At 30.3% G+C, this 26,521-nt stretch overlaps 1 protein-coding gene across 31 annotated transcripts in view; it reads left to right on the top strand.

Moving 5' to 3' along the window:
• shot (dystonin-like protein short stop) overlaps positions 1 to 26,521 on the top strand; it is a 644,960-nt gene that overhangs the window by 263,579 nt on the left and 354,860 nt on the right. Inside the window, exon 1 of one of the 31 annotated variants that reach the window (XM_075363662.1) lies at positions 21,086 to 21,620. The exons of the other annotated variants lie outside the window; for them this stretch is intronic. Within the exon in view, the coding sequence (XP_075219777.1) occupies positions 21,291 to 21,620 (330 nt within the window). The 5' untranslated portion in view covers positions 21,086 to 21,290. Of the gene's footprint in view, positions 1 to 21,085; positions 21,621 to 26,521 lie in introns of those variants that run through there. 31 annotated transcript variants of the gene reach the window in all.

Genomic DNA, 26,521 nt, shown 5'->3' with positions numbered 1-26,521 from the left:
GATCAGATTTTCTAAGGATGTTGGGAGTATGAATAACCAGTTTTCTTTACATTTTGAAGTCTCCTGAACATGACTCTGCAGTGTTTATATAATATGTATAAGATTATTTTGCCCACTGTACCTGACCCAAATCTTAACCAGTTTTGACGTTCTTAGTGTGGTGATGTAAACCTATTGGGAGTAAAGCTCTATTGGTTTTCAAGCAAATCGGTTTACAAGAATCACAGTTTAAGGCAAAAAACAGGATTTTTCGGTACGTTTTCAAGGTTAACTAAAACTAGAAATCTGCCCTTTTTATGCACTTATTACAACAGCGTTTTTTTAATGTTTATGTCTAATATGAATCATTATAATGATCTATGTGATGTGGTAGGTGTTGATCAACCTGTACGAGGTAAAATAGAAGACTTTTAACTATATTTCACAATTATTAAAGAATCAAATGACTTGATTATTGTAATATGAATATGAGAAGTATTAGTAAAAATTTTGATATTTTCTTAATATTATATATGATAATCTAAATAATATTAACTTAATTTTTATTTGACATGATTTTTAACTTACAGAGACATGAATTTTAATTATAAGCTGTTTGACTAAAGAGTAATTAATTAATATGACCTCCGAACTAAATAAAAGCGGTGGTATCTGTATGTATATTAGGAGAATTAACAGTATAATGTTATTTATGATTTGATTAAAGAAAATGTAGTAAATGTTGTAATAGAATTTGATAAAACTAATTTGATACAACTAATAGCAATTTAATGATTACCAAACAGTAAAGCAGAAAATTGTTATTAATTTAGATAATTATGTAAGTAAATTGCCAAGAAATAAAAATTTATTTAGCATGTAGGTGATATGAATACTATTAAATATCATAATAATCCTGTTGTTAAGGAATATTTGAATGTTTGAAGTAGAAATGGATTTATATCTTACATTAACAAACCCACTAGAATTAATGGAGTTGTAGCATCATGTTTTGATCACATATTTTTCAAAGATCAGATAGTTCAGGTGAATCAAAATCTGGGAATATCTTTAAGATAAGTATTACAAATTATTTTGCAACTACTTTGCACTCTGTAAACAAAACTAACCTAAAATGCAAACCTACTATACCCATAATAAAAAAAAATTATCTAGATGAACTCAAAAAATATCTAGAACGAGAAAAGTGAGAGTATAAATAATTCTGCAGAATATACTTGTATTTTCGTTAACACTTAAGATTGAAAACTTTGTTTCCATTTTAAAAAGTTCTAAAGTCTATTTACTAAAGTGATCAAACCAACCTGTAAGAAAAAACCCCTAAAATCATGGATAAACCAACAAGATGTCATAAACTACTTCATCATTAAAAAGGATAAAATCTCAAAAAAATCAAAATAAGAATCTTTTAACATTCACCTAAAACATTATATAAAATATCGAAACTTATTAAACAGATTAATTAATCATATTAAAACTGATTCTATAAAAACAAACTGGATAAATGTGTTTATAATGCATAAAAAAAAAGTCTTATATTATTAATGAACTTATAAATAGTAATGCCATTGAAAATAAAGATATTGATGTAAATTCTAATAATTCAAATAACTGCTTCATCAAACTGGGGAAAACATATGCTGATAAAACACCAAAATATCATGATCTTCCTACGTTTAAATATAAAAAACATAAAAATAGTATTGTAAATTCTTTCTTCTTTTGTTCTGTTACATCTGATATAAATGTGGTGATCCACAGTTTAAAGAATAATGTTAGTTGAGGTACTAGTGGTATTAACAATTTCACTTTAAAAGAAATAGTCCTGTTCATTACAAAACTATTTTCTATCACTATTAATACATGTTTTCAAAATCGAATATTTCCAACTATACTTAAACTAGTTAATTCATTATTTAAGTCAGGTAACCCAAAAAAATCCTAAGCACTAAGGCCCATCACTTTTAAACAACTTATAGAAAATTATGGAAAAATTAATAAAACACGAGTAAATTTTTAGATCTACACAAAATCATAGAATTTAATCAATTTAGCTTTCAAAAACGTAAAAATCCTGATGATGCTTTGATTCTCTTCACTAACAGTTTCACATTACTTAAACAATAACAAAAAACATTAGCAATTTTCCTTCCCTTCACCAAGGCTTTTGATGCTATATGTCATAAAATTTTAATAGATTAGCTCGAACATTATGGAATAAGAGGAGTACCATTCGATTTATTTTGTGATTACTTCCAACACAGATCCCAAATTTTAATTTTAAATGATTCATGTAGTGTTTCATACAGAGTCGTTATCAACATGTGAACTACCACAAGGAACTGTGTTATCACCTATTCTGTACATTTTGTATGCGATTGACTTACTTAAACTTGAACAATGGAGAAATATCTCCTTTGAAGTTGATAAGTTCTAATTTTTAATAATAATTCATGACATCAAGTTTATGGTATGGCATCAAATGACATTTCACTATTGAAGGATTGGTTGGACTATAAGTTTAAATATAAAAAAAACTAAATATATTACTTTCAGTCAATGTTAGTAACCAATCTCAGATCAATTAAATATTGAATATTCACTTAAAAATTGTAATATTCTTAATTTAAGACTATCTAATACATATAACTGTCCAGAAATGAAAAAATTAAGACAATAAAATATTTGGGTCTAAACATTGACAAAAACTGTAAATGGAAGTCTCACATTACTTCTATATGTGAACGATTGAAATTTATATCGTGTAAGTTTTATAAAATAAAAAACAAACTGTGAACATCTGTGTATGGAAGGTGATTTATTATGCGATTGAACAATTGTTTTTCAGTATAGCTTATTTGTATTGGGAGGTACAAATAATAATACTCATATGACTGCCCTATTTTCATTGCGAAAAATGATTATAAAATTGATTTTTAATAAACCCAGAATCTATACAATGAACCTAATATTTAAAGAATTCAGTTACTAGAATAAATCAGTTCTGTAACTAAACAATATCATCAAATATTTTTCTTAGTATTAGAATAACTTAAAGATAATCAATAACATAGTTTATAATACTAGAAATAATTAAAATAAATACTGCTGTTATATATCTGATTTGACTGCAATTTGAAAGCAGCTAATTTATATTGGCCTGAAATTAATTAATAACATTCTCTATAATTTAATCAACAATCAATATAGCATTAATATATCCGCAGATGTAAAAACCTGAATAACATTACACATACCATAATGGTATGTGTTATGTATGAATTTCTTTTTCTTCGTTTTTGTATTGAAGGATTTAAGAGTTAAAGGATTTTTTCTTTGTGCGGTATTTCTCTTTTTAAATTATACACGGCTCCTGCCTCAATCAGCGAACAAGTTTTAGTCTTATACTGGTTGATGCCTTAAAATCAAGTTGCAATTAATATTTAAACGTATATACACTTCATTATGTATTCTTTATTTTTGTGTTATGAATTTGTCTTATGTTGTTACATCCGTCATATTATGTATTACATAAATTTTGGTCTGGGCATTAAATAGATTGTATTACATGTGAAAAGGCAATATTTTATTAGACAATAAAGATTTTAAGATTTATAAATTGTACTACTGTTTTTGAAAATTTCAGTTCTGAAATTTTGTCATTAAAATAATCATTCCTAACATGAAAGTAGCAGGTTTAGTATTTGGCTTGGTCTGATTCCTCTCTGAAGAACATGTTAAATTATCACTTTACATCACATGAATGTTTGAAGTAATGTATGTAAATATTGAGAATAAATTTATTATGATTTTCAGGGTCTTCTTTTGTGAACTTATGAAAATTACTACATTTATTAATTTGTCAGATTGTTTCTATATGAAGACTTATATGAAAACCTATTCAGCTAATCACCTAATAATAATTACAGTATTGCTATGATTAGTAATGGGTTGGCCTTTTATTTGGTGACATATATATTTTTTAATTGTTATTGTTAATGTATTATTTATAATTAGTGTTTGTAAAACTGATCAGATATTAAAAAAAAGTTGAATGATATTATTGTTCCTGTAAAAACTATTGGAGTGGATTACTTAAATAAAAAAGTATTGAAACATTCAAATATGTTTTTCATTTACAGTGTATAAAAAATATGTTTTAAAAGAATTAACTGTAATATCTAACATTGTCACACACATTAGTAATTTTTATAAATGATAGCTTATTTGTTAGTTTTCTGAACTATTGTCATATTGTTATGGAAGGAACTATTAGCACGTGAACACCTGTACATATATAGTACTACATTATTTCATTCTGTTATCACAATTTTCTCATTGTTTTCTGTTTCTGCATTCATTTTTTGCTTTGGAAGGAGGTAAGGAAGGCAAACAAGTCACAGCTTTCAGTGTTGCTAGCTTTCTCATTTCACTAAGCACTGCTCTGAAATGGTGCTTTTTTTGCTTGGCCTGTGTCTGTTGTAAATACGATTAACTATTAAAAACATGTTAATTAAAAATTTAAAAACCTTATGCAATGTGTGTTTTTTATGTGTTGGGATGAAATGATGTAGAATAATGGTTTTTAGAATTATTGTGCCACTGGCCGTCGAACAACGTACTACATTTAGCGAAATACTGCATTCTGTGCAAATCTACTTGACGATTCGTTACACGGACAACCCGTTGTTCGTCGTCAGTTCTCAGTTGGTTTCATAGATGGCGGTTGTGTTTATGTTTCTCTTTTATGAAGTGAATACCACATTTCATTGCTTTTAACCGATTGTTTTTAAAGGCTATTGAAGTTTTTAGTCGCGGTTATACTGTAATTATACAGTTTTATTTATTTCCTAATTTTGTTGTACAAATTTAATGAGTGTAAAATCGATTGATTTGCTATTTAAAAATTAACATACATTTCAATGAGTTGTTTACAAAAAGAAAAAAAACCGCATTTTCCCCTCCAATTTACAGCTAAGATCTTAAGTTTTTTATTTTTAATAATAATAATGATGGAAATAATCATTACCTGTGAAAAAGCCGATAACCAAAATACCTTAGTTCAAGAGTGTCCGAATTATTGGTGGAACCGAGAAATGATTTGATAGTAAACAAGCAGTAAAGTTACATATTTAACAATACTATTCGCTTATCATATTGGGGTGGAGTTAGGTTAAGAAATAGGTAACAGTTACTATAGTTTTTCAATCCGTTTTTGTAATAAATTAAGAAGATAGTAATTTCATAGATCAACAGAAAAGCGATTTATGAATAAAATAAGATCATCTTATATTTCTTACTTTTGTTAAGAAGTGTAATTTTATAATGAATTTTGTTACAACCTTCACATTCATCGGCAAAGATGTAATGCGACTACTAAAGTTGTTTAATGAGAACGAGATAGTTTTGTTTATCCACGACGTAATGCTGTTGAAATATTTAGATAAAGAAGAGTTTATGTTTCTTCTATTTGGAGATTTTCCTCTTTTCTAAAGGTTTTACGGTCAATTATTTTATCAGGAACGGTAATTTAAATCCCAATGACCAAAGTTATACTGACAATGAGGACATTCAAATCCAGTTAAAGGTAATAGATTATCTATCAGCCATCGATATTATGCTGTGGTCTTTATATGCTGTAGCCATATAACGCACTACATTTTTAAAATCATAACGGGAAGCTTAAGCCACTGACGATGTAATGTTTGATTGTATAGATAAATTACTGCGGTACAGAAATAACCAATTCATTATTTATTATTATTTGTGAACGGTTATTATTATTTTTTAACTTTACATTATCTTCCTTATTTCACGCAAAAAGATAAACCGAGCTAAAAAGGTGTTGAGAATTTAAAGAATCTTTCACCGGCACATTTTTTGTAATTATTAAATTTAGAATTGCTGAAAATCATTCTTATAATGTACCTTTTAAAACTAGGTCTTGAATTATTTATTGATTTACCAAAACCGAACTTTAAAAAATCTAGTTGACTGTGGTGGAACTTGCTCAGGATGTCTACATCGAATAGGGGTCGTGTTAGGAATATTAAGATCGAATTATCAGGCGAATGCTGATTTTTTTAACGTTTAGAATAAAAAGCGTTAGGATAACGGTGGCATTTAATTATTCAGTGGCATGATCCTACTAAGTTAGATTTTTATGTAACTGGTCGATTAAATTTGGAGTTGAGAATTATGTATTTCTTTTTAGGAAACGTTTGCATTTAATATTCTGCGGTAAACCAACCGTTTTAGGAGACCTGATCTAAGAAATAAGAAAATAGCGTACCGTTTAGAAGAATAAACGAATTCCTATATTACACTAACTGTAGAAAATTGGAAACAAAACGCCTTCACTTGTGTTTCCGTATCGATTTACCAGTCCACCAAATTACAGGGGATATTTTATTTTATGACAGCCTCACATCATTACTCCTAGACTGAAAAAGGTAATTCGTGACTGCTACCTCCTCCTCTAGTTATGTGCTTTGAAAGTGTCTCAGCCGTAATAAAAATCGAAAAAATTCTGAAGTATTTTAAAATTTCCTTTTCTCTTGGGTGACCGTTGGTTGTAATTGTATACTGCCTGCAATAATGGAATAAGGTTATTTTTTAACTAAAAGTAACTATATTTTAATTAACTATATTTATTATTTTACATTTTAAATCGCAAATTAATTTGATTTTCAGTTTTCCTAAGCGGTTACAATGATATTCTTGTAACAGATTAGAAAGTTAATTTATCGAGTACGATTTTTACTAGATTTCCGATTTTGAGGTTGTTTCCATTTAAAATAAAAACTTCAATTTTAAGCGATAAAAGATTCAGTTGACAGAATTATATAAATTCCGCATTATTTTTTAATCGGTATTGTGCTTTATTAAATGAATGTAGTTCAGATAGAAATGAAATAAAATGGTAACAAATTATTCAAATCATTAATACTGACTTTACTGTATTTTTACTCGCCGACTGATTATCTCATCTATATCTACTTTTAGGTAAGAATTTATGAATGTGATGACATACCCACTTACCTTATTGTAACTCGCTTTTTGTAATAAACAGATTTCTTTCAAAACTTCTACGCTACGACATCTTTTGCATTTATATTTAAAAATCGATGAAATAAGTATACTCTTTAAAGGAGATAGTTCCAATAACGTTCTCTTGAATAAAAAAATGTATGTTTCAAACATAAGAGTAACAACTTATTTGACCGCCTTAACTTATATCCCATATTTACATGTGGATTATATTTGCATTTGCGTTTTCCGAGTCGGAGACTGTCAGGAGACCGTGTTCTGGAACAGCCGTCAGTAATCAAAACTATCATCTCTTCAGAAGTTCAAAAGTTCAGAAGGAAAATAGTCTACCGGGTAAATAGTCCCTCGCTATCATCGATGATAAACATTGTCGAACTTGCTCGGTTTTCCTGCATTCAACTCGTTTGAGATCGAATTAAAAAAAAAATTCTTAGCAGATGCCTTGAATATAATCGGGAATAGCGAAATTTCAGTTTCCCCGGAACAGGGGTTTTGGAGATATTGTAATGAGCGAGTGAAATTTTGCGTTTATAAAAAATCTATTTAATCCCTAAGGGATCATTACTAATATTTCTGATTTTGTAAATTTTTTCTAGGATCAGGGTTTCAGGAGGTAAGTGATGAACGGGGGAATCTGATTTTGTGTTTTGTGAATCTGATTTCTTGTTTGCATCTGTAAATTTTGCAAACGAAAAATAGTCTCTAAAATAATTATTAAAACGTTCTTCATTTTTATTTCGGATTCAATTAATTTAAAAGTTTTAATACAACAGAGTTTGAACAACGTAATGGTCATCTGCAAGTTAGATTTACATTTATGATGAATATGCGATGAAATTTTTATAATCGGGCAGCGGCTATATGCGGTACAGGGGTAACGAAAAGTAGTGTGCATTTTTCGGTATGTGCAAAATTATAAATTTTTTTAATGTCGTAAAGAATTTTAAAAGCAAAAAAAATGTCATTACAATCAAATAAATGTCAGTCGCTTGTATTAATAATACAATACCCTTAGGTCTTATACTAGATCCCAGAATTTTCTTGTTGGAATGTTTACAAATGATGTATATATAATTTATTTGACGGTGGAAAAGAATTTCCCGATAAAGATTCAAATTCTTTGTTTCATTATTCTGGTAATTTCTTTTTAATTTTGTTTTAGATTATTAGGAAAAGGCATTTATAAATGTTATTATTATATCTTTTACTTAATATATGTAGATCGGTTTGATTTTAACCCGCGTAATTACTGTGCGGCAATAAATTATACTGTAGTCAGTTAGCTTCTAGAATGAAGAATAAACAAACGTACGTTTGTATTAGTGATTCGTCATGTTTCTGCGAGTCACGTCTCTTGTATCAGTGCCGATTCACAACGCGGCCGTATCTATATACAACATAATAATCATTACTCGTACTAGTCTCCGTATAATTAATTAAGTCATATAGTACTCGTGTAATCAAACGCATATAAATTTATGATATTATGTCTTCCAGTTCTATTAAAATCCTTGATCTTTACATATGATCACTCTTGTTCTCGTGTTCAATTTTGAGATGTTCGTGAATACGCGCGGTTTGTTTACGTCAACTCTATAAGCTAACTTTTTTCCTGTTTAGCCTCCGGGAATCACCGTCAGGTATTACTTCAGAGGATGAATGAGGATGCTATGTATGAGTGTAAGTGAAGTGTAGTTTTGTACGGTCTCAGGTCGACCATTTCTGAGATGTGTGGTTAATTGAAACCCAATCACCAAAGAACACCGGTATCCACAATGTAGTATTCAAATTCTTATGAAAGTAATTGCCTTTTCTAGGACTTGAACGCTGGAACTCTCGACTTCCAAATCAGCTGATTTGCGAAGACGCGTTCACCATTAGACCAACCCGGTGGGTTTCTGTAAGCTAACTGAATTTGGCATAGATTACGTATAAGATTGGGTTCATCTAAGTCTACTCGAATATTCCGCACAAATTTCCACATATTAGCCTAATATAACTTTTATTACGCAATAAATATTATGTGGTTTATTGAGAAAAAAAAAGTCGTACAAAGTCGGCTGTTTATTTCTTTTGGCATTAGTGGAGACCATTTTTAGTGTTTCTATAATTTTATTGTGTAAATTGAAGAATTACTCTACCTTGACCGACATAGTTTGTTTATCGTTAATATTAAAGCGATTGTCGCCTTAGTTATTTATTTATATTCTTGAACCTACATATATGTTTGTTATAGGAGGACGGGAGTCTATTTCTTCACGCCTATCGGGTAATAAATATCCTACGTAGAATCTGTCAATTCTTCACCTACTTTCATCGCCTCGTACGTCCTACGATGATAAAACCCCAGATTATTATGTTCGATAAGGAAATATGAATATGTAAATATTGTAAAAGCATGTTGTATTTCGTAAGATAATTAGTACTGAAAGCCACAATATTGTTTTGTCGGCCTAGAAATAAAGGTTGTCGCTGTTGAATATTAGTCGATCGTTTATTAGCTATGTTGTTTTAATAATATATATATATAGTTTTTATGAAAAATATTTAACAGTGCGATTAAAAAAAAAAAAACAAAAGTATCGTGAAGAATCGATTCGGTGAATTTAGATCGTTTTAGAGTTAAATATTTACAGATTACTGTTGAATGGACTTCGAACTTATTTACTGTGAAATGATGAATTTTGTTGATCTATTGTTTTGTCTTCATTGAATTCGGTTCCAAGAATATTCAGTTTCTGTATTCGTTATCAGTATTCCTTTTTTGAAGGAAGAGTTTACTGATGTTTCTATTTCTAACGACTTCTTCAACGGTAAATAATGAATTGTAAACCCGATTTTCTGGCGGTGCTCGAAAGCCAGACTTGTTAATCTTATTATAACTTTGGTAAAATATATAAAATGGTGGTGTCTGGTTTTGATAATCTGAACGGGTAACCGCTGCAAAATTAATTCAAGGCCACTCCATTGGAAGTCTTGAAACGAGTACGCAGTCCCAAATAACGAAGATAATTTGCTTCTCTGCTCCGATTTTATTTAGTTTGTTTTGTTTGTATTGCTATTATTTTTTAAGTTAGGCGCGATCGAAGATTAGTAAAAAATAAATTACGAATGCAGGCCGGGAAAAAAGGTATCTAGTTTTGGTGATCTATGGGAACCGGTTTGGACGGTGGCATTTGAGAAATGTAGCTTCGGTCGTTTGAAGTAGTCCTTTCTTCGTACCTTTCAATTTCCAGGATCTTCTTGAGATGTTACAGACGTTACCATCAGTTTCTGAGGGATGCTACCGTAGATCTTTGTCTCTGTGTTCTGGGAGTACGTAGACTATTTTGTTGATTCCATGAATTGATTTGGAATTTTTGTTATGCCTTTTAGTTTCATTTTTGTCAGTAGATTTAGTTAGTATATTACTTACTTATTTTTTTATATATTTACATATATGTATATTTAGATAGTAAATATTTACTTAGTTTTTGTTATATTTTTCTATCCGATGATGAGAAGAGGGTGTAAGTTTGTTTCTACATGTGTTGGAATACGGAACCGTAAAAGATTTAAAAATTTCACGCTATCGCTTATGAGAATTTATAGGTTTAGGTAACGATAGAATTGTACTATTTATACGTTGGAAACGTTGTCTTTATTTCTTTCGCCAGCAGTAGAATGTTTAAGTCAAGTCGTACGTGTTTGAAATGAATTTTACGTTAAACGTTTTAATGAGATTCCTAATTACTTGAACGTTAGATGTTTCTCTTAACACCAGTTATTAGCTCACATTTTGCTTAAAAATTTATCTAAATGATCGTTCTAGATTTTATTATAAAGAATGAATTATTTGGTCAACAGCACATCGTCGGCTTGAAAAAATATCCTATCCAGTAACAGTTTGTTGAAGTAGCGAGTGTAAAGGTGTGGCTTGTATAGGATCCCCCACCACTATGTATCCGCTGCAGCAGGTGAGACCGCTGGTGTTGGCTCGCCTGCTTGCCAGCCTACCTACTGTCAGTCAGTTCGAGTCGCTTGTGATAGCGAAGTGTCGGTGCTGTTATTTTATTCGTTTTTTTTTGTGTGTGTGTCTGTATATATAAATATATATATATATATATGTATTTTTTAAAAATGTAATTAATTATTTTTCATATTATTTAATTTCCTGTATTAAATGAAAGTAGTTTGTGTGACTTGTGCAGCTTCAGCCGGTGTGAAGAAACTTTGCAGTTATTAGTGATAAAAGCGTTCGGTTACTGTACCTTTCGTTATTTATTTTTATATACGTCACTGTACTTTATTTTTATCTATGATGGATGTGTTTCAGTCGCAAACCAATGCTGACCGAGTAGAAAACCCGTGTTTATACTTATCTTTCTAAATAATTTATTTAAAGGTGATATAAACTTCGCTCGATTTCCCCAATGTTTCTTTTGTTCCCTCTCTTCGTTTTAAGATTTTTCATTTTACTTTAATTTATATAATATTACCTTCTGCAATTTAAAACCGCATACCTTTACCTAATTACAGTTATAATGTTTCAAAACTTTTAGACTTAATAGAAAGATGATATTCGTGTCGGTTGCCTCCAATGAAAATTGTCTTCTGTAGTGGTTCGTGCCTTCGAATTTTACTGTTTACATTGTAGTTACTTACCTCAATTTTTTCTTTTCATTAATAATTCTATTCGAACAAAGGTTTTGATAGCTGAATTTTTTAAAATTATTCCTATCAATGACACGACTTATTTCCTGCTTTTGTCTTCAGTTGTAAGATATGGGTTTTTTATTTCGCAATTATTTTATATTAACCCGTGCAATTTTGTCATATCTTAATTTTTTTGGCCAAAAAACTGAAGAAAAACTATAAAAAATAAGTATTCTTTACGAGTACCTTAATTTATAAACAGACTCCAATTTATGCACATGTGAAACTCGTAAAAGAAATAAAATATGACGTATTAATTATCATTTTGCTTTCAGTAGCTATATTTCAATCGGAAATTGTTGTATTAAAAATTTAAAAGATCGGTACGGTCGTTTCGATGTAAACGTCTATGACTGTCGTTTCAGTTAACATTAGCCCTTATTTCGCCGAGGATGTTGTAATATTTGAAAGACTGAGTTCTGTTAAAAATCTACATTAAGTAGGAAAACTTAATGACTGCGTTATAAAGCAGCTTTATTTACCGATTTTAACTGCTGCTTAGAAGACAAGGATAGTCAAAAGAGTACCGGCGCGAACTATTTCATCACGTTTAAATAAAAATTTTGCTCCATCCACTACATATAAACGATTATTTTTCATTACTCTTCTCGTTTTCTAATCAAGACGAAGATGAAAGGTTTTTTATTTATTAAAAATTAGCCGTTCCTAATTGAAACGACTATTACTTTAACTAAACCGATAAACTGCTGGTAGAGAATATTTTCAAATTTTTTGCTCGTTTCTCGCTGACGTAAAATCGAGTTTGTTTAAAAATGAGATTCTTTGTTTTGCTTTGAAGCTAATTTTAGAAATCAAATGGCTAGTTTAAAAGAATAGTATTCGGGGAATAAAATAAGACTAAACTAGAATTTTTACCGATATTTTGAAGCGATTACAACCATACACAAAAAAAAGATGTGTTTTACTATTTCTCTTAAGTGTGATACCATTTCTTGAATTGCTTTTTTGCGTACATTACAGATCTGTAAATACAATTTTTCCATCACCTTTAATTTTAAATAAATTACGCTTCAAAAAAAAAAAATTGAGGGAAAATATAGCTAAAATGTGTAAAATTTATAATTTTACATGGCCGTACCTGTGTTAGAGTGATCTTGCTGATGCTTTTCTTTTATAAATAGCCTCAGGCATAACCCGAATTAATGTCCCAACAGTAATCGGCTAGCATGCTATTATTACATTTTCCTTTAAAACGGCTTTCCATCACCGAAATGTCTTAATGAAAACGTTCATCGTGTTCGTCACTTAAGTTTCCGAAGTTGTCCGGGGGAAAAACCGATGTGAGTGGAGTAAATGTATTTTCAAAGACATATTATATCCCATAGCTCTGTATGAAGTAAGAAGTTGATTAAAAATATCGTGGTAATTGTCGGATAACTGTTTTGCCGAGGAATTTTTGCAAACGTCTTTAAATGAAGCCCAAGCTGCATTTTCTACATTATTTAACATTGAGTTAAATACATCATCATTTGACCCACTTTCTTATTTGAGCACCAACAAATATTCCTTCTTTAATTTTTCCTTAACTTACGTTCGGAAATTTCTGCCTGATTTACAAAAATCCGGGATTGCTATTACAAAATTTTTATTAGTCCTAGCTTGACATGGAGAGGGGATAAAAATATTTTTGTTGGGTTCAGCTAAGGGCTCATGAATATTTTTCCCATCTGAAGTTAAGTTGTCTTGTTTCTTCCACTCTGATAACATAATGTTTATCCCTAGCTCGGCTGGTCCCATTCGCAAAGAAAACACATGTACTTATTATAGCCTAACTACATGCTTAACAAAATAGCTATAATTCAAATCACCACTTACGTATGTTCCAGCTATGTTTTTTTAAATTTATTTTTTCAAGGACGTCTTTCATCACATCGTATGTCTCTTTCAAATTAATACCATAAGCGATTGGTATCGAAGGATATTTGTTACCGTTGTGTAGTAGAACCACTTTTATACTTTACTTGGACGAATCTGTGAAAAGGCGCCAGTCCTCAGGTTTATGAACTTGTTCTAAGTGCAACAAAAGCTCATCAATATTTGTGCAATAAACCAAATTATTTTCATCAATAAAGTACTGAGAAAGTTCTTTTTGTCGGCCTCGAAAGACCTAAATTTTTGTGTTTTTTAAAAGTAAATCCAACCCTGCAGTCTTGATCCTAACAGTTCAGCTTGAGTTTTTAATAAATTTAAATACCCAACCAAGTCATTAATTCACCTTGTGATATAAGATGTGACTTATTGGAAGATAATTAAAAATCAAAATCATTGTCTTCTTCAGTACTGCCTGATTCTTCATCGCTGCTTTCGAAACATACATTCACAGGTGGCTGAGGAACTGGAATAATTTCACTGGTACAGACCTGATTGGAGATTGCAATGAAGGATATTTTACAGTATGTTTAGATTTTTTAGAAATTTCGGACACAGTTGTTAAACAAGAGTAACAATCAGTTACATGATCCTTTGGTTCGCGCCAAACCATAGATACACCAAATGGCAAAGCCTTCCGTGTACCTTTCAGCCATCCTCTTAAATATGCAGAGCAATTACTGCATACTATATGAGGAGATCACTTCCTATCCTGATCAACAATTTTACACTGAAAGTACAAATTATATGCTTTTTTAATTAAAGGTGTAATGTTTTTTCTATTTGATTTTACGGTAAACTCACCTCATACATAACAGAAGGCATACACATCATTTACACAATTTCGAGGCATTATAACACTGTACTGCTAACAAACTTAAGACAGCAATAACACTGAACCAAATTAATTCATTCCTAAATCCAGTGCTTAATACAAACAACAGCTATTTTTTTTCAGCTACATGTTTTGACCTGCACAGACATGGTTAATCTTGTCCATGAAGGCTCACTGTTCAGTATTCGATATGATGTCATAATATGTAACTACGATATGATTTAATTCTTTGTCTAGTATTGTTTATTTATAGCTTACAAATTATGTTAACAACAAAGTTAATAAAATAATGGGATAACAAAATACAATTTAGGAGCTTAAAATACGTAATATATGTTGAAAAATGAAAAAAAATCCTGTAATTAAAAAAAATATTTTTCAAAAATGGTGGGTGATAAAAAGATTCTGAGTTCATATTCGTTTTCAGCGTCAGAATGCAGATTAAAATCATGTATCGCATGTTAGGAAACAAAAATTATGATTATCAGTGTTATCAAACTCGTCGGAACGTAATACATGACTAGTAAAATTCCTGTTATTTTGCTATATTTATTACGCTGTTAGTCTAACGATTTTTAATATAAAAAACTGACTCGTTTTTAATTCATGTTTCACTACTAACTCAGGATTACGGGTCCAATGAATTCGTATATGTGATTCGGTAATAATGATCTTTTTTAAGTTTTCTAGCCCCTCATTTTTTCACCTTCTATTGATCCATCTTTTTTCTTTTTCTGTTTAGCCTCCGGAACCACCGTAAGATATTACTTGAGAGGATAAATGAGGATGATATGAATGTGAATGAAGTGTAGTCTTGTAGTCTCAGGTCGACTATTCCTGAGATGTGTAGTTAATTGAAACCCAACCACCAAAAACACCGGTATCCACATTTTAGCATTCAAAAGTGTATAAAAGTAACTGCCTTTACTAGGATATGAACTTTAGAATTCTCGACTCCGAAGTCAGCTGATTTACGATGACGGGTTAACCAGTTGACCAGCCTGTTGGGTTCTACTGATCCATCTAGTTCTATCATAATCTACCTTTCTGTTATATGTCAATCGATTAGCTCTCCGGTTGTGAATTGTGATGATCAAGATTTTATGCTCTTCTTGTTACTGTCTATTTAATTTTCTCCAGTCTTCAAAATCTTTACATCTCAGCGTTTGCCTGAAATTCCTCCAGCCTTTCCTTTTTCTCTTTCCTAAGAAATAAAAGGGAAGTCCATGTTACACATCCGTAGAGAAGTACAGTCAAAACTTGACATTTCACGAGGTGCTTGTTTAAGTCTAGCGCCTTATTATTGGCCAGTAATAACTTAATAACTTTTTTTTAATTAAACGATCTCTACCCGTTGCTATTTTAGTTTTTATTTCGTTTAGACTTTTCTATTTTCATACCCGAATATTGTTTATTTAGTTATAAATTTTTTTATGTACACATTTATTAGCTTAATATCTCCTATCTTCTTTATTTTGTTTTCTTATCGTTTACTTTCGTTGTTTCATAACGTCTTATAATTTTGCCATTTGCGCATCGTTTTTTAAAAATATCATGTTATCTTCGAATCTTACATCAACATTCCTTCTTTCTACGCCGATCTCTTCATTCGTCTTCTATTGTCTTTTTCGTAAACAATTTTTTTATCGTATCTTCAACATACATATTAAACAAGGTACTCGCCTTACCGTTCTTCTTAGATCAAACGCACTTGCTTTTTCTATCCTGTTTCCATTGTTTTTTTTGTATCCATTGTTTTTTTTATTCAGATTCCATTTTTTGATGTACCGTCGGCATCAGTTTAATATTTCCATTAATTTATCTAATTTTACATGATATAATGGTTTTTCCGTATTTATAAAAATGTGAACTTATTTTTTTGCCGCGTTCTAGTTTTCACCAATAGTTGTTAGCTCGTTAGCTAATACTATAATCGTTAGCTAATAACCAGTAATTATTAGCAATATTTATCTCGATCACATCCTTTGTACCACTTTCTTGTTTAAATCCATATTGTTTTTTCCTTAATCATTTACTTCTTTTTTAATCGATCTTCCGTTGGGAATTAGCAGAAGAACGGGAACTTCAACTGACTATCCTATGATCTTAACAGTTGTGTTTTTGGACGATGGAACATGATTATTACGAATCTTTTTTGGCTTAGAACAGCTGAAGTTACGTAAATATTGAAGTTTCCGCCTAAGTTTATGTAATATCTTCATTTTTTGAAAGTTTTTATTTAATATTAGAACACGGTTCATTTATATAAATATATATTTTTAACTTCGGTATTACAGTTAGTAGATTACTACACTGTTATCCCTAAACAGCAAAAAGGAAATAGTACCTCAAAACCAAAAAATACAAAAACCCAATAAGCAATGGAAAAAACTCGAATAATAATTATAATTAAATCACAAAAAAACGACCCCTTACTACGACAGGTTCAGTTGAATTTGCTAGTTTTTTTTGGGTAACACCTGAAATTCTAATCTCTTGTTATAAATGTTTAGCTATTCCTAACCGTTAGCGTATTCCTTTTAAACAGAAAGTAAATAAATTCATCGTAATTATAATAGTTGACTGCCCGAAAAGAATCAAGCGACGTTATGAATCCCTGCTACTACAAGCATTTTATTGCATTTCCAAAATTCTTATAAAAAATCTTTTCATCGGAGATTGCTTTTAACGAAGCAAATCCAATGGTTCCATTTAGGAGTAGTTGCGGAGATATTACGTTTTGATAAAAAGGATTAAAAATAGAAAATTATGATAAGATTCGGTCATTGTGAAATAAACCTCAAAATTGTAAAAAAATCTGGTTACTTTATAAAAATATGGTTTCTTGAATTACGATTAGATAAAGTAAAATTAAGACTTTCGGAATAAGAGTTCTGAAAAGAAATCTTTTTCAGATTCACTTAAAAACAACCTGTAAAAACTATCATCTTTAAACAAATCTTAAACGTCAACATACCGAAAAGTTGAAATTAAATCCTTAGGTTTATTACCGGGTGAAAATCTAACTTAATTTTTAAAATATTTATCCTCAAACAAGACCGTACACAATATCAGACTGTAATTACTTTTAGTGGGATTTGAATGTCATATCTTATATTACTGGGATTCTGATAAGACGCTCCGATTGTGGTCTTCCGTTGACTGCAAGGCCAAATTTTTCTGCAATCTGGTTATATGAGGCTTAGAAATGAATTATAATTTTATCCATTATAGTCGATACTGGGATATATATGTACTTTACTAATACGATAGTAGTCAAAGTCCAGAGAAATTTTCGGTGTTCCAAACACATTTAAGTAGAATTTTAAACAGTAGTTAATATTAAATATTAGTGAATATTAGAATGTCTAAATCGGACAAATCTGATTATTCTTTGGATTTTTGCTTTAATTTTTTGGTAAAGGTTTGTACTGAACGTATGTAGTGCGCTTAATGCTTATCTTCATACGAGTACATAAATGTTTGTCGTTCGAGAAATTATTTTTTAATCTGCGATACTATATACTGAAACGGGCCTAGCTTATCGTATTTAAATATTTATTTCGACCGTGGTTTTTCTTCCTATAATTGTAGCGTTCAGATTTGAGTTTTGATTTTAAGAATAATTACTATCTTACTTTAGGGCGAATAGATTTCTCGTAAAACCCATTCTATCTGACAGTTTTCTTCCCAAAAAACTAATTGTCGAGCTGCAATAAACGATTATTTGCTTAAAATATGTTTGTTAAATATGCGGGTAGGTAATCGTTGCGTTCGTAAATGACATTGCTGTATTTAAAATTAATACTATACTGTATTTAAAATTTTTCTTTTACAACCGTTTATAAGCTGTGATTTTTTATATTTTACATTATTAATAATTCTGTTAATGTCTGCAAGAAACGCCCTCATAATTACTTAGTCGTACGAAGGAAATATAAAAAAAATTTCTTATTTGTTTTTATTTTTTTTAACGTATAGGGTAAACTAAGTAAATGCAACATGGTAGTTATTTTTATTTATTATGATTATTTGTAGTACGTTACGTAATAAACAGAATTATAATCTGTCATTGTTTTTACTTATACTAATTACGAAGAACTTCCTATATAATGACATCGTAAACGAGTTTATTCTTTTGTTTTACAATTAAATCAGATAACACACAATGAGTATTGTACAGATTTCACTCCGAGTCGATGCGTAATGATACTTACGTAATCTCTGTATCGATCCTTTTTGATTGTATTAGATTTTATTGTGCTTACGCCTGAAGCGTGTCGTTTTTATGATAACAGAGTGCATTTTAATATTTTATAGAAGATTTAAATAAGAAAGAAAAAGGTAATTATTTAAAGAATTGTTGCGAGTTTACTCGATTAATTGTTTTACTAGATTCACGTTTTACATGTTTCATCGAGAGAAGGGCGACCAGATTATGATTTGTTCATACATATGTGTTACAGACTGTTTCTTAATTATCCATTACAAATCCGGATTTTTGTTAATATTATTTGTCGCATTGAATTATATTAAGTTCGACAGTTATATTCTATCTGAATTGATGATTTTCCTTTTCATTTATGAGTTTTTTTCATTAGTATATTTAATGTACCGTGTTGAGAAAAAGTATAAATAAATAAACGCCAATTTGGCAGCTTCTCTCCGAAGAAATTTTGAGAATCGTAATGAATTTATTTTATACAGGAAATGAAGAGTTGTAAGTGTGAAAAGATTGTTCCTGTTTTATCTCTTTTAATTACGCTTCAGAAAACTAGTAAGCGGGTTTTCAAGTAAATATAGACGTTTTTCTAGAAAATAAATTAATATTTTCAAACAATAAATTTCTTTAAAATTCCTCTAAAAAAGATTTTTTTTTGTGAGACTGCAATCCGGATATTCATTTGCCGAGTTTCATCCACCTATCTTATAAAAGTTGAAAAGTTCATCTACGAGCGTACGAACAGATCTTGGAAAATGTTAATTTGTAAACGTATGCGAGATCTATTGTATCTTTTCTTTTATTTAACGTATGTAGTACGTATAACTTTTAAGTACTATGTTATTTTGTTCTCTGGGGTTACACCTTTCTGTAATTTTAGACCGGCCTTAGGGACTTTTTCGGAATTTCACAGCTAAATGTTTTCACGAATCGTTCTACTTCAGCTTATTACTTTAAAAAAATTATAATTTGTATATTTACCAATAATTAGACGAGGATAGCGAGCGTATATTATGTTTACTTATGTTGATATACGTAAGATTCGTCAGCGCACGGAATCGTACGTACGATAATGAAAGGAATGTCGTTAATGATTGCTATGTAACGCTACCGAAAACGCTATTTATGCCAAATTTCAGTCAGAATATATTTAATTTATATAGATTCTTAATCATTACTTGGGCGGTGTGGTTTTAAATTAGTTTAGTATTTTTAAAATATAATTTTAATAGCTCATTTTTGTTGAAAATATTTACTTAAGATCTCACGGTTTTATTCTCGTATTATTTGTTATTTTTACTCGCAAGATGAGTTAAGAGTATTTTTATTGTTAATTGTTTATGGTGTTTTACCTTCTGATTTTTTTTTACTTTTTCAGTAATAATTTTTTAAGTCTACCATCTTAACGTGGAAGTTTCTCGTTTTTTTTGTGTCGTTTATGAACTACGAATTCGCGTTAGTGATTCATATTTGTATACTTGTGCTTCAGTTTTTTATTTACGTGAATTAGTGTTACGATAGATAAACGATTCTAGTTTAGCTGTAGTTTAGGGATATATGAAAGTAATTTTTTGAATTAAAAAAAAAGTGAAGTGTAGAATAGGATATATTAGTAAAATTGTAGTTAATATTGAATAAAAATATTTTCTTTAAAAGGTATTTCTTCAAAACATTATATCTTTTTTTCTTTAAAACGAGTCGTATTTCATAACGTTTCATGTCAAATTAAAATTGTTTTATAAAAAAATTAGACATCCGTGGCAGTTTTCAGAAAAATGGAGTTAACTACTAGACCACCGGGCTGGTCTAGTAGTTAACTCGTCGTAGCAAATCAGCCGATTGCGAAGACGAGAATAATCCTAGTAAAGATAGTTAGTTACTTTTATACGTATTTGAATAGTAGATGGTGGATACCGGCGTTCTTTGGTGGTTCGATTTCAATTAACCACGCGTCTCAGGAACGGTCGACCCGAGATTGTACAAGATTACAGTTCATTTACATTCATACATCCTCATTCATCTCTGAAGTAAAGTACCTTACGGTGGTTTCGGAGGCTAAACAGAAAAAGAAAAGAAAAAAAGCACAGACTTTTTATTATTATAGTTAACGTTCACTTAATAATAAAGAGGAAAAATCTGAATACAGAATAATAATAAAGAGGAAATCTGAATCCTGAATTCAGATTTTTCTGACTCGAAGTTATCGTTCCTTTAGTCTTAGATTTGACTTTAAGTAGTCCATACTTCTGACGATGGTAAATTCGATTTACGCTAAATTTAATTCTTGTTTTGTGAATCGTTTAAAGCGAACTTACTAAATTTTCATAATTTTTTTAGCCGTCGCCTGTTCTTTGCTATATTAAAAAAAATGATTTATCTCTAAATAAATACAGTGACGTTTATTAATGATAGCTTAAAAAAATTGCCTGATGAATTTTTTAGACTAAATATTTGCTATAGGTAAATGCGTAATCGGTGATGACCTTTAGCGAACAATGTCTAACGTAATTGTGAAATGCCGATGAAAATGTTTTGTTGTGAACTTAAATGATACGATAACTTGTATTGTCTTTTCCGGATGAATTTAAACTACGCATCATGTCGTCGATGTATAAATTTGTGCGCGGGGAGGGCGGTAGGTTGTTTGTGGAAGGCGGTGACGGCGCGGATTGTGATCTCGAAAGAGTTCATACAAAACGGCATTTGGCCACATCCCTGGTATCATCCAGACAGGAAGATCGAAGAGCGCAGAGAAGCGGTGGTACGAAGACTGTAACTACTCGACTTTTAAGTAGAACGACGACAATAAGTCGTGGAGAGGAAAAAAGCGTATCCGAAAGAATGACGAGACATGCTAGCATCGGATCTGTGTATCATCGACCGGGAAAAACTGGTGATCTGCTGGCTTTACAGGCCGACAAACATAAGGTATATTATTATTATTATTATTATTATTATTATTATTGTTGTTTCTAGTTTGTAACTCTATGTCGTTGCTATTGCTGTTGGCCGATTTGTAAGGATGGAAGAAAATCGTTAGTAGTCTGTAGTTACCTTTTAATTCAATTTCTTAATCGTTACGTATAAACTTAAGCGAATCTTTAGTGTATTAAGATACATAGTTTTCCGATTAATACAGCTTACTGTGAAACTTTCATTTATTTAAGGCGTTTTATTTTGCCGCTTAAAATCTGTTTACAGTTAAAAACCGATAGATTTTCACATTTTCTTTGGAAAAAACTAAATAATGATATTTATTTTAATTTCCATTGTTTATCATGTTGTAAGCGTACTTGACTTAAATCGCTATAATAAGCGAATTATAAAAATATCCATGGATTTTGGGCGCAGAATGTAAGTTCCAGTTGTTGGATGCTTAGCCTTTCAAGATCGAGGAAAGGTTAAACACGAGGAGTAATCGGTATTTTCGTGACTTTTGTTCTTAGATTCAGAGAATCCGTTCCACCTACATTATAATTTGTCTTAACGTTTTGTAATGTTAAAAAAAAAATGCGTAGTTAATTACGTTTTACTGTTAAATTTTTTCGGCGATTTTGATGAGAAGTAATTGTAGGAGGCTTCTTTACCCTGATATTTAATTTAAAAAAATCAATTTCTTGTTGAGTTTCTTCCCAAGTAACTTTCTTTTTATACTGTCCATCTCTTTTGCAACAAAAACATTGTAAAATTAAAATTGTTACTAAGTTAGGCGGGAGATAAAATGTACTCCCATATTCTATTAACCGGACCGTGTTTCCTTAAGAACTAATGCACCCTGGTGTGTGTGTGTTTAATGATTGTGGGAGTTGGTCGTAGCATTAGAAATAAACAACGAAAGGTGTAGGCTGTTGCCCCACCATTATATTGTATCGCCTGAATATGTTTTATGTTGTGTCCTTGCGTCTTGGAAGTCCAGTGTGGGCCGTAAAGAGTTGTGACGTAGTAGTCCTGGGCCGTGCTACATCTCCAACTATGGACATGAATCTATGCGACGACTATTTTACTTTCTTAACCGACATAATCCATTACGGTAGTCATCGTCAGCATCATCCTCTCTCGAGAACAATATCCCGATCAATAGCTCTTCAGTATTGTAAATTATTATTAACTGTGTGCATGATAATGTCAACATGATTTTTTTTTTACTTTGTTCTAATAAACTAATTATAAATCCTTTATTAAGTTTTTTCTGCTGGGATAGTCGTTGCCTAGATTGTTTTTTTTTTATAATAGGTAAAAATAATGTAAAATAATTTATTACTAATGGAGTGTAAACGCATATTTCGCGGCAAATGAAACAGTCGATTAAGAATAAAACATGAAATATTTATAATTATAAAAACTATGATCTTAATATATTTTTATTTTTTTTGAATTTTTGAAGATATGCTGTTTTAATACTGTAGAAATTCTACAAAGTGTATTTGTTTGTTTAAGAATCCTGCATTTTTATATTCTTTTCTACGAATATTATTAACATACAATGTTTTATTCTATGTTAATTTTACAACTTTCTAATAACGATAAAAGTATGTTGGATCGGTAGTTCTGATAGTTTATCTCGTATAACTTATTATTTCTTAAGAACATTACGGGTGTAATTATTTAAATTTATTGATCATTTACACCCTTTTATAATCGACACTGTTTGAATTTAATGAAAGTCTCATAAAATACGCCAATCTCCGTGGCGGAGTGGTATTGTCTTGACTCTTCATCCGGTTCGAATCCCGATCAGACAAAGTATTTTTCATACGCTACAAAATTCCATTTCCATATTCCCACGTACAAGCTCCTCTGTAAGCTTCTGTTATGAATTAATTCATCAAGCAAAAAAAAGAAAAGAAAAAAAGGTCCTTAATGAATAAAATTTATTCATATTTTAGTGTGTTTCATCAATTTTTTTTTGTACCGTAATTAAATTTTTTTTTTTTTTACCTATGATTTATGATTTCTTCTGCTTTGTTATTTTTACGAGTATATTTGGATAATCTTCGTGTCCATTTGATGTAGTACACGTGGTTCTGAAAAATTTGTTTTCATCTTATTTTTATCCGTTGCCGACGTGAACTTAGATCGTTTTCACGCTTAAATTTATAAAAATTTAACTTGTGTGAATGTGTTTTTAAAATACATACGTAGATTTGCGAACTGTATGTCGGTGATATTTATTTGCCATCGGAAATGTCTTCTTTTTTAACTTATAGAGTTTGTTTAGTTAATAATTTGTCGCTTTAGAGTTTTTTCTTTTTATTGAAATTTTATATCGGCGACAATAAGAAAACAGTGATATGTGTGTATTTATTTACTTTTGTGAACATTGGTGCTTTGTTTAAAGTTGATTTATGTTCACATTTGGTAGAACATTACGTTGAAAAAAAGAACGGTACCGCATCATCGATCTGTGTACCATTTTTTCATAATCGTATTTGTGGACGGATGATAAGTATCGTATCACCAATCCGTACCGTCGTTTACAACTTTAAAATTTTACATAATTTACTTATACAGATAAGAGTTTGAACCCAGATTAAAAAATAACTAAATAAGTGTTTAGCCGAGGAACCGATCGACTTTTATTTTGGATCGAATGTAATGGTATAATACGATTTTTTCACTACTCTGTTTCCTTAAAACATCATAAATTTTACGTAATATATGATGTACTGGGCAATAGACGTTCCGTGTCCCTTCCCCTTTGAAGGGTCGTGAGTAACTTTTTTTCATTTCCTGCAGTGGTCGTATGATTTTGTATTTTAATACCTGCAATATATAGCATAGAAAGTATTCCTTACATAATAAAACTTCCTCTGCTCTTCTAATTTACCTGTTAACGTCTTACATAAAAATTAAATTTTCTATTCGGTACGGTAACTTTCTCTAATTTTGATGAATCAAAAATCAGAATAAATGTTAAGGTATTTTCTAAATTTCATTCAAGGATTCTGTTATGAAAAATATCTAGTCTTTCCTCCGGCAAATTTTGATCAACGACATATAAACTATAATACTCTCATATAAGTATTCTATCGTATGAATCGACCAAAGCGTTTACCGCAATCAATCTCGTGTTCTTGTATTCTAAGGTATGTTTAAAATATTTCTTTATTTTTAAAAGTACACTAAGATATTACATAAGTAATTTATATACTTTTGTAATTAATCTTATCTAAAAAGTTGTGCGGTATCTCTTTTGTTGTTCTATAGCTTTTTTATCGTGAAAAAAGTTTTTATACCATTTATTACGAAGCTAGATTATAAATTATATCGTTTTGAGTAGACATAAAAGTAATGTGTGTTTTACGCTTCATTACGTTTATGTAGCGTTATATAAAATTACCTAGGTCGTTACTCCCTGAGAATTATGTAGGTGTGAATTAAACATTTTTAAAATTAACAAATTTTTAATATACAGAAAATTCGTTAGATGTGCTCTTGCTATTTTGATATCGGAGGTAATTTTTCAAAATGAATCATCTGTTTAAAAACAAGGTGTCTGGCCTATTTATGCTTATCGGTTTTGTATTCTATAAAAAATTGTTGAATTCAATTAAGCTGTTTGTATAATTGTGTGTACGCACACGCGCGAATGTACATTTACTAGCTATACTGCCGAGCTCTTTTCTATGTCAATATATTTACGAGTTCATGTTCGTGCATAATCGTATTGTAATGCCGTTAAAAAAAATAAATGATGAACACATTTAATTTGTTGGAATTACTATGTTGTTTTATACCGTTTGAATGATACATTATAGTTCAGAATTTAATTTATACATCTGTATTTGGAAGAGTCCAATCATTCGATTATTTATTTGGTATTAAGGCGCGTTATTTTTTCGTTGCATCTCTACTTTTCTCGTATGTTTTCCTTTTTAAGATCTTTTTTTATTAATATGAACGTTTATTTGTAACATAATGTATAATAATTTTAAATATTTTTGGTGTGTTTGTGCACATATTTTCCAGAAAATGTATAGATATGTGAGCTTCAGTAGTATGAATTTTGTCTTTAAAACGTTGCTCACATTTTTAGCAGTTTTTTCTATGTATCTTAAGTTTGTCTATAATATATCATCGATTTAAAATTTCGAATTTTTGTCTGGAGTGTGTCGCTTTAGTTAAACTGTGAAAATAATCCCTTTCCTTTTCCTTCTCTTATTTCTTTTGTTAATTACCGTTTGAGCATCTACGATTCACGTATAATATTGTTTTTACTGTTAACTCGCTTTTCTTACCTACGCGCACGCGTACACGCTTTTTTGTTTATTAACGAAGGATATATATATATATATATTTTTTTGTTATATTGATATCTGCTGGAAAAAGATCCTGCTTAACAGGAATTTTTTTTTAGTGGATTATTATATTTCCCGAAATGGTATTTGAGTAGGAAACATTTTGCCTACAGAAGTTGTTCGATAAATAATATTTATTACTCAGTGGGTTTCGATCAAGAGCACTTCTTCAGTTACAAATAACGTTTATATTTTAATTGTAAGTTGACGTTAGTTGTATTGTCATCACGGCGCGCTCGCGGGTGCGGTTTAATTACTTTTATATCCTCCCTATATAATAAAATTGTAAGAAAAATGCTGAAGACACGAAAATTGCAATAACTCGAGACCTAATTGACCTGCTGGGATGGGCAATGACTTAAAACATTCTGAGAATCAAGTCACACCTAATGAGGCCTCACCAACAACATAGCAAGAAAAATGCTGTCCCGTGTGTTCTTTTTACTTGTATACCTCGCTTTTCATCCATCCTCGTAAACATTAATCTAAGGGATTAAGGTGATCTATCTAGGTGGCCAATTTAACGGCCCT

The sequence above is a fragment of the Lycorma delicatula genome, chromosome 1 (assembly GCF_047948215.1).
Source record: "Lycorma delicatula isolate Av1 chromosome 1, ASM4794821v1, whole genome shotgun sequence".
Lineage (NCBI taxonomy): Eukaryota > Metazoa > Arthropoda > Insecta > Hemiptera > Fulgoridae > Lycorma > Lycorma delicatula.
The sequence above is the reverse complement of the archived record's forward strand: the minus strand, read 5'-3'. Positions and strand labels throughout refer to the sequence as shown.